This window comes from Pteropus medius, unplaced genomic scaffold (genome assembly GCF_902729225.1).
Source record: "Pteropus medius unplaced genomic scaffold, Ma_sr-lr_union100, whole genome shotgun sequence".
NCBI lineage: Eukaryota > Metazoa > Chordata > Mammalia > Chiroptera > Pteropodidae > Pteropus > Pteropus medius.
Genome location: NW_024350398.1, coordinates 239813 through 249448, shown reverse-complemented (window position 1 = coordinate 249448; position 9636 = coordinate 239813). Strand labels below are relative to the sequence as shown.

The 9636-nt window shown below is 58.8% G+C and overlaps 1 protein-coding gene across 1 annotated transcript in view; it reads right to left on the bottom strand.

Moving 5' to 3' along the window:
* Positions 1 to 57: 57 nt before the first annotated feature.
* The window catches only part of SH2D1B (SH2 domain containing 1B), a 15276-nt gene continuing 5697 nt past the window's right edge, over positions 58 to 9636 (bottom strand). Inside the window, exons 2-4 of the mRNA XM_039839835.1 lie at positions 7630 to 7693; positions 5766 to 5931; positions 58 to 4697 (exon numbers count right to left, since the gene is read on the bottom strand). Coding sequence (XP_039695769.1) covers positions 4660 to 4697; positions 5766 to 5931; positions 7630 to 7693 — 268 coding nt within the window. The 3' untranslated portion in view covers positions 58 to 4659. The remainder of the gene's footprint in view (positions 4698 to 5765; positions 5932 to 7629; positions 7694 to 9636) is intronic.

Sequence of the window (9636 nt, the reverse complement as noted above, 5' to 3'; positions counted from 1 at the left end):
GGCAAAGAGATTGGCCCGGTCGGGGTGGGGGCGGAGATTACAGATCTGAGTATTTTCTAGAGATTTTATATTTATATTTTAATAATTTTCTGGTAGAAGACAATGGCACAATAAAGAGATTTATTTGGTTTTGCTGGTCTGGTTGTACCCTCCTGATGGGGGGGGTGGTTGGTGTTCCGACTTGGACGGTCAGGCAGAGAATGACCGGGGACACGGAACGTGAGGGGACGGGCCACCAGCCTCCGACCCCTGGCGACACGTGACTGTCCCTCTTCCAGCGGACCATGGTGTCTCGGGCATCGGCATGACATTCGCAGGTAAGACCTTTGGGAGCAGAGGGGACACTGGTGACGGATCATCCTCCAGCCCAGTGACTCAAGTTAGACTTACTGGGGTGACATTGGTCGGTAATGTTACGTGATTCTAGGTGCACAAGGTCATAGCGTGACCTCTGTGTCCGGGTTGCGTGCCCCCCACCCCGTCCCCGCCGGCGACCCCTACTCTGCTGTGCCCATGAGCTTGTTTTTGTGTCTTGATAGTTTGTCGTTCTGCGTTTTGTGTCCCACACGGGCGAAGTCCTGCGGCTTTTGTGCTTTTCGGTCTGACACTCAGCACGCAGCCTCGAGGCCCATCACGCCGTCACAAATGGGACGATTCCGTTCTTTCCGTGGCGAGCAGCACCCCAGTGTGTACGTGCACCCCTCTGGACGTGGGGTACGGATCTTTTCAAATTCATTTGTGCTCTTCAGATAAACAGTCGGAAGTGGGATTGCTGGGTCACAGGGTCGTCGTGGTTTTAGTTTTGGGGGAACCGCCACTCTGTTTGGCATGATGACTACACCAGCTTACGTTCCCACCAGGCGCACGAGGCTCCTGGTTCTCCAGGTCCTCGCCAGCGCTGACCTCTGGCCTTTTCCCCGATGGCCTTCTGGGGGTGTGAGCTGGCTCTGTCCTGCGGGAGGAGGACGGAGCTGGGTGTGCTTGCAGACGTCCCTCAGGGAGGGGCGGGCTACTGCCAGATTCTGTCGGTGATCTCAGAGCATGTGGCTTGGGGCAGAGCTAGCCCAAGGCCTGTGTCACATCCAGGGATGCAGAGGACTCACACAGCTGACAACCGGCCAGACCTCGAGCCTCGGTAAGAGGGAGGAGGTGGATGAGGGACAGGGAGGGGTGGATGAGAGACAGGGAGGGGTGGACGGGCCTCTGTGCCGCCTTGTCACCTACCGCGTGACCGTGCTGGGGGCTGGGCTCTGCCGTTGAGTGTGCAGGGGACCCTGGCTACGTCGGGTGTGTGGGGCCCGAGGCGGAGGCTCAGGCCATTTCCACGGGGATCCCCCTCCCCACGTTTCTCAGGATGTGCGGGGGACAGTGTTCCACCTTGGGACAGATCCTCGGGCTCGCCCACAGAGGATGTCCCCGCCCCGTCTGAACGGGTCCTCAAACGTTTCCTCAAGCTCGAGTCCCAGCTGTGTGGTCGAGGACCGAGTGAGCCCAGGCCCGCGAGGTGGCACGTGCCTCACGCAGCAGATGGAGAGCAGCGGGTCACAAAAGCTGTGTCTGGGGAGGTCGGGCCCGGGGTGGGGGACATCCCGGGACGTGAAAGGCAAAAGCCATGGGCACATTGGGAGCTGTCCAGTGAGGGCTGGCTCGTCTAGGCGGACTGCATGTCTTCGTGGGGACTCGATTCCTTGTCCCCACTTGGGGAGCCACGGTGGGGGCTTCAGGCCCAGCGGGGCCTTGCAGTGACACCTGGGGGACCCTGGAAAACAGCCATCGAGAGTCGCTGCCAGCACCAGAGGGCTAGGTTGGGAAGCTCCATCGGGTGGACACGGCGGGCAGGAGGCTGGTCACCTCCCAAAGGCCCCACCTCCAAACACTGTCATGTTGGGGGCTTCACTGTGTGGCAAAGTGGGACACAAACATTCCACCCGCGATTGTAGCAAAAATCATTTCAACGCTAATGTAAGTGTGCCGAGCCCACCAGCCAAAAAGAAAAACTTTACTCGGAAAGAAGTTAGATCCAGCAACGTTCTGTCTACAGAAGACACTTAACACAAAATACATGGGGAAAAGAATGAAAACCAAGGTATGGGGTGTCATCTGCTGGGCGAGCCCGAATAAGGGAGGCAGGGGTAATTTTTAGACGCTGAAAAATACGATGAAGGCAAAAATCTCGAGAGACAAACGGGGACGCTTCGTGAAACGAAAGGAACAGTAAGATGGTCAAACAGCTAGAAAAAGCCACGCGCCTGCAGCGCCCACAACAGCTCTCCCGAGGGTGCCGGGCGCTGACCCCAGCTCGCCGTCGGGCCGAACGAGACTCGCTTCTCTCCGACTCAGAGACTGAATGGACGGACAAAGGAACCCGTCACAGCGCTTGCTCTACACGGTCTCTAGTCTCGAGTATGCTGAGGGTGGCAACGAGAAGGAGCTTTACAGTGAGGAGGGCGGCGAGCAGACGCGACGTGCACACAGCGCTCACCTCGCGCTCGGCCAGGGGGCCGTGGGGACCAGCAGAGTCACCTCCGTGCCCCGCAGTCCGGGCTCTGTACGGACGTGGAGACAAACGTGTGCGGGAAGCAGTTGCACTGCCGCACGGCCCCGGCGCTCAGAGCTGGCCGGGCGCTCGGGCTCTGAAGCTGCTTGGACCTGCACGGCTCACGCCGAGGCGGCGGGACGCGTCCGAAGTGGTGTGAGCTCAGCGCTCGGCTTTAAATGTGTTCGTTAGAAAAAGATAAATGTTGCAAACCAGCCAGGTAAGCTCAAAAAAATGAAAGTAAACGTGACAGAGAAGGACAGTCTAAAAACCATAACGGAAGAGCGTGAAGAACCAAAGCTGGGCTCGAAGGGGCCACTAAGACGCAGAGAACTGATTGATCGAAAAGTGAGCCGCAGACAGAGTGAAGGAGGCGACTCAGCCACAGCACAGCTTTAAAACGCTAGAAGAGTCTCAGCAGCCAACCGCCGACGAAAAGGAAACAAAGTAGATAAAGTCCTGGAAACACACGGTGCCGAAACTGGCAAAATAACTGGACAAACCAGTGAGAATTAGGGGTGTTCAAGAAGTTAATAAAAGACGTCTCCCCTTCTTCGCCAGAGCCTCGGACTCGGCCTTGCAAGAACTCCAGCCAGCTCTCGAGGGACGGATCACCGCGCCTTACAAAGGTGACGCCGAAAATAGGCAAAGGAGGAAGACGGCCTTGTATGATTCCATCACGATTCCATAAATCTCCGTTCCACTGAGTTTATGAGTTTTCATGCAGAAATCTGAAGCGCAGCGTCGACTTCCCGAAGCCGGCCGCTGAGTGGCCGCTGAGTGGCAGCTGAGCAGCGTGGCTGCGTTAGGTGACGGGACGGTGCGGCATCGGCGTTCGATGCGTGTGGTTCCTGCTGCAGCAGTGAGGACGAGGGGACAGACGCCACTGCCACCCGGGGGGGACCTCGTGCGACACAGCGATTCATCCAGCCACCCAGTCCGGGAATAATCACCGGATGTATTTTCCGTGCCAAGGATGGCCGTGGGCCCTGGACGCTGGACGCGCAGCTTCGTACCACACAGACAGAACAAGGACTCGCCTCAGGCGTGCGTCCCAGCACCAGCCGGAGGGGCTGGCTCGCCCCGTCCGTGGAGTGTGGCCGCATCTCCGTGTCTACTGGGGGGCAGCTGCAGGAGCTCACGATGGCTCGCCCTTTGGGGCTCCAGCCACAGCGCGTGCTGGTCACAGAGTGTCTCCTCAGTCACGTGGAGAGGCGGGGCCAGTGTGGGGAGTGGGACGCAGGTGCAGCACCCGTTCGCCCCACACCCGCCGGCCGTACAGTCCGATCGGGTGGCGGGATTCCCAGGCCCAAGACCAGCTGCGGTCTCCTTGGGCGGTGGGCATACTGTCAGTCACCCTGCACGCCGAGGTCAGTCACTCCTGCACGCCGAGGTCAGTCACTCCTGCGCGCCGAGTGTGCACGCCGAGGACACAAGGGAGCCCCCCATGCTCCGAGGCACAGCCAGCAGGGACAAGAGCCACACCGACCGGTTCCATAAAATGCCCACGTGTGTCACTGTACAGAGCCACCGGTGCTGCCGAGTGGGGGGACATTGATGGGAGGGGCAGACTCGGGCGAGGCTGTCCAAGGCAACGTCCGCCAGCAAGACCAGGACCAGGAGCGAGCAGGAGGTGGGTCGCCGGGCAGTGGGGAGGGAGAAGCCCGGGGCCAGGAGGCACAGGTGGGGTGGACAGCACTGGCCGGGGGGCGGGGCCCGGCCACTTCTGACATGTGCACATGTCACCGGGCATGATCCGGCTCAGCAGAGAGGCGGTGCAGCACGTGTCACCACCCAGCCTCCCGTTCCGCGGATAAAGAAATGGAGGCCCAGAGGGGGCGCGGCCTCCAGTGTCACGCAGCCACAGCCCTGGGACTCGGGCTGCGCGTCACAGCTGTAACCCCCGCCCCGACCGCATGGTCCGAGGTGACGTCACCTGTGACATGCAGCTGTGCCACAACCCAGCAAGGGGACGGGCTCCGGCTGCCCCGACGTGGAAGAGGCTTCGAAGCTTCTGGCGGCATGCGGGGGGCACACAGGACGGCGCGGTCGCCTTGTCTGCTCATCTCCGAGGACTCAGCCTTCCGGGACGAGCCGGGCCGTGGGGACACGTCACCCTGTCCTCAAGGCAAGACCTTCACGTAGTCGCTGCTGCAGTTCTCTGGTGAGCAGACGGCAGCCACGCGTGAGCCCCGCACCCAGCGCTCACGCCCCCAACCTGCCCCGGGGCACCGAGGCCTGTCCCTGGCACGCGTGCGTGAAGCCTGCAGTGGCGGGGTAGCACGTGGAACAGGAGGGAGCCCGGGCATGCCCACAGTGAGGACATCTGAACCTCGTTCTGAGGAGGCCACAGCAGGGGATGCGGGGCAGGGGTAGGCAGGGCTGACGAGCAGACAGCTCGCTGGTGACACTCCGCTCTCTTCTCGGTCTCGGGGACAGCCTCTAAGGGGCCCTCTGGGACACGTGCCCCGTTCTCCACCACTGGAACTCGCGCGGCCCCCGCCTCCCTCTGTGGCCCATCTGGCCTTCGGGGTCCTAGCTGTGCCCCTCGTGCTCGTCACTCTGCGTCTCAGCGGGAAGTGGCCAAGGGCGTCACCTGCAGCTGAGCTTGCAGAAGGGGACCTGGTGAGCAGGCCCCAGCATGGGGGACAGAGCAAGGGACAAGGTACAGGAAGGTCACTGTGCTCAGGAACAGCCGTGCTTGTTGGCTAGCGGCAGGGCGGTGACACTGGTCCCCAGGACGCCTTGTCCTCTGCCCGCCTCCCTCAGCTCATCTGCTCTCAGCCGCCAGTGGGTCCTGCTATCTCCTGCCCCGGGAATGTAACTGAGTGTCCCAGTGACGAAACAGCCAAGCTGGCAACGTGTGATAGCTGCCTGGGGCTGTCCAGGGGCGTGGGCTCCCCGCACGGTCCCCACGTGGCTGCACACCTGCAGAGTTTGTCCCCAGAGCTAGGTGGATGGACACTTCATAAGTACCACATGGAACGTCACAGGAGGAGCCCGGGGGGACCAGCGGAAGCAGCTCCCTCACCTGAGGACTGCCTCTGTGTCCATCTGTCCCCAGACCCCTGTGTGAAAGCAGGTGCCCGCAGCTGCCCAGGCTGCCCAGCCACCCAGCGCGGAGCATGTCGGCTGCCTCGGGCCCCCAGCAAGCCGGCTCCTCCCTGCAGGCGCTGTGGTGGGCCATTCTGGGGACCGGACTCGGGTCGCTCCCTGACTCCGCCATTACCGTAAATGTCATCCAGCTCCAGCCTGAGCCTCCCCTCACTCAGGTACGGGCTGCTTCTGGTGATTGGCTTCTGAAGGGCGACCACCAGCCCTTGGTTTGGCTTCTCAAACTTGGAGATCAGTTCCTTCAAGTTCGGGAAGATCTGCTTCTGAACGCCTTCCATGGTCTGCACAGACACAAGAGGGACACCCTGGTCACCGTACAGCTGTGTGTGACACGTGACACGCCCAGCGCGGCCCCCGCTGGCAAACCAAAGACAAACGGCTTAGTGCAGGCCCCAGGGTCAGCGACCAGCTGCTCAGAGGCCTGTCTGTCAGACACCCGTGATCCAGCCACTCGGGGTGAAGAGGGTGACCATGTGGGTCCCTCTTGGGCAGTCCCTGTAGACACACCAGATCCTGGCGTCGTGGATTGCTGGCAGGAAGTGCAAATATACGGCTTCCACGCTCGTGAACTCAGAGTCCAGGGAAGAAGAGTACGCGGAGGCTGATGGAGGCCGAAGCAGGCCGCAGGGCCCACCGGAGGCTGCATGCTTGTTCCCTGTCCGCAGCTGGGGACCAAGGACAGCTCCTAGCACACAGGACCACCGACCGCCAAAGGCCTCCGCTTCCTCACACTCAGGGGCTCGGCTTTGTGGCTGTCACTGGCTCCCGGTGGCTGCCGCACTGCCCACAGAGGGCAGGGGTCACGGGCTGGCTGGCCTGCCGGGGGCTCGACTCCCTGAGGGCGTCAGGCTGACACTGAGGTCCTGTGGGGAGGCCCCAGGCGAGGGACCCCGTCCGCCTGGACGGCAGCATCGCAGGCCGCGTGAGCTGTGGCTGGCCTGCCGGCCCCTCCGGGCGGGTCACCCAGTTTGCCAAGGTGGGCACGAGGGAGGAGAGGTCCAAAGCACACCACGCTTCAGAAGACAGTGCGCTTGGAAATCATTTCAAACTTGAAAAAAGTTGCAAAAATATTTTTACGTTTCCATCTACATTCTTTACTCACACCCCAAATGTTAGCATTTTATCTGCTTTTGACTCTTTGTGTGTGTGTACATATATTTGTGTGTATGCACGTATATACATTCTTTTAAAACTTTTTGAGTTGCAGACATGATGGCCCTTTAACTGTAAATGCTTCAGTGTTCCCTAAAGACCAGGCTGTCCCTCATCCACACTCGGATTCAAACGAGGGGGTCCGCTTCAGGCGCCTCCACAGCCGCCTCCTCTGCGGCCTTGTGCAGCTGCTGTCCGTGCTGTCTCGCTGACGTCCCCTTTCTGTGGAAGGGGCGTGTGTGCGTGTGTGCGCATGGATCACTGTATATTCTAACCTCTTTCACGGGCACAGTGGAGACCAGCATTTGATGATCCTGATAAATCCTGCAGTAAAGTTTGCTTGACCTTGAACTGCAGGTGTTTCAGAAAGGTCATTTCAAGACCCCCCGCTGGTAATTAAAGAGTCAAGCACATTGATTATACACTACTTCCTGAGCCAGAGAAAGAAATTCAAAAGGAGCAAAAAAGTTTACCTCTTTTAAGCTCAGCTCTCAGTAAACCAGGAAAATTCAAGAGACCGCGGACGACCCGCTGATGGCCTTGCCCCGACCGCCCGAACCCGCAGACGCCCGTGTCTGTTAGCCTCCTCGTCAGCAGCCGTCATACCTGGAGCCCAGGTGCATGCAGCTGGCGGCTAAGGAACCAGGACTGCAGGTCCCTGCCACCTTGGTGACGCAAAGAGGGCCACACCCAGTGCCTCCCCATACTCTGAGAAAGGCAGGGCCCCCATTATCACGTGATGCTAGCTCTGCACGGCGTCCCCCTGTTCTCGGCAGGCGCAGTCGAGGGGTGGCCTTGGCTTCCCCCAGACGCCTGCGTGCTCTCACCTGCAAGCTGTAATACCCGTTTTCCTCTTGGAAGATGCGGTACGTGTAGATGAAGTCCTTAAACCTGTGGGAAGAGGGCTGGGTGAATCGCATTGTTCGTCCACGCAAACCCAGGCAGCGTCCGCTGCATCTGTGTGCACGGCCTCTGCCAGCTTGGGATCCCAAAGACACCGGCCCTTTTCAGACCCTCCCATCTGTGGGGCTTTGGTGTGGCGTCCCCGTGCGGGCAGTGGGAGCTGGGCTGCAGCGAAGGCGGCGGGCCTTGGTGGCCCCAGCCCTCGCTCGGCGCTAAGTGGGAGCAGCTAGCAGGACACCACGGGGCTGTTCCTGCATCCTTTAGTGAACGCTGTGTCATCATCCTCGTGAGACACCTCGGTGTAACCGAAACGAGGACGTTGGGATTTCGTCCGAAGATGTGACGTGTGCTCCCTGGGACAGGAGCTGTCAGCTAAGGAATTCGACCGGAATTCAGACAACAGACCCAACCTGGCAGCTTCCAAAGCAAGAAACAGCACATGTCGCCATGTGTCTCCAATTCCAAGATGTCATCGATTATAAGCCACAGTATCAATTTAACGGCAGCTTCCGGGAGAAAAGGGCGCACGTTAAATGTCTCTATCAGCTGTTAAACAGGTTCCGATGCCACAGAAAACACTAACGTGTGAACACAAGAGTCAAACACATTGACGTGAGCTTCTAATGATCTGACTGGCCCCTGTGCCAAGGAATCAAGTGACTGGTGTTTTGACAGAATTAGGAAGTCAGACAGCAAGTTACAGCCTTAGGGACAGGTGGCCCGGCCCCTTCGCTGATTGTCTGGAGGCTTTGCAATTGGCTTCAAGCCCCAGCCCTGTTCGTGAGGTTTCCTGAGGCCTGAATACACCGTTGGGTGACCCCAAATCACATGATGAGCAACGCCAAGGTTCGCATGCGTGCTTGTCCACACGTGCCTGGTTAAAGCGTCCCCCAGCTGCGGCGAGCACTCACGTGTGTCTGTTCACAGAACATGGTTCTGAGCAGGCCCAAAAAGGCTCATGCATTGCATTTGGTTGATCACATGGTTTTCTGAAACCCAGCCACCACGCAGCTGAAGTTAAAGTCTTAAATAAGGGACCATTTTTACCCCAGGCACAAAATTAAATCAGAATGGGCTACACTAACTCTGAAACCTAAATCTGTAAAACGCTAGGAAGAAATAGGAGAAAAAATCTTTGTGGATTGAGTCAGGCAAGGATTTACTAGATACAATGCTAAAGCCACAACCCGTAAAAGAAAAAAAATGGATGAATTGGGCTTCATTAAAACCGAGAACCTCTGTCCTTTGAAATATACTGTTAAGAGGACAAAAAGAGAAGTCACCAAAGGGGAGAGATTATTTGCAAACCGCCTAAGCCCATGAGGAACTCGCATCCAAAATACGTAAAGAATCGTCACGGCTCGATAAGACAATAAGAACATAAAATTTTTAGACAGGTGAAAGATTCGCATGGACTCGGCATCAGAGAAAATGTACGGATGGCTTACTTGCCCCTGGAAAGCCTCGGTGCTAGTCGTTAGCGAAAGGTGAATTAAAAGCACAGCAAGACACACCGCACACCTGTCAGCGTGGCTAACAGGATGGGCCACACGCAGTGTCAGGGCGTGCGGCCGTCAGGACTCCGAGCGTGTCGGCGAGAGTGACGGTCCCTTTGGGAAACGGCTTGGTGGTCTCTTAGAAACATAAACCTGCACGGAACACATGATGCAGCCACCCCGTTCCCCGTCCTTCGTCCGGAGAATGAAAGCACGCGCACAGACGTGGTCACAGGTGTCGGCAGCCGCGTTAGTGGCGAAGGCTGTTGAGTGAGGACAGACTGGACCAGTGCCTGGAATGGCACACTGCCGGTTCCCGGGGACCCTCGCAACGGCACCTCTGGGTGACGGAGTCCGGTAGGAAGCCTGCTGCTCCGTGCCCAGTAGGGTCACGTTGGGTTGGTGCTGCACTGGGTCCAGCTGTGGGGCCAGAAT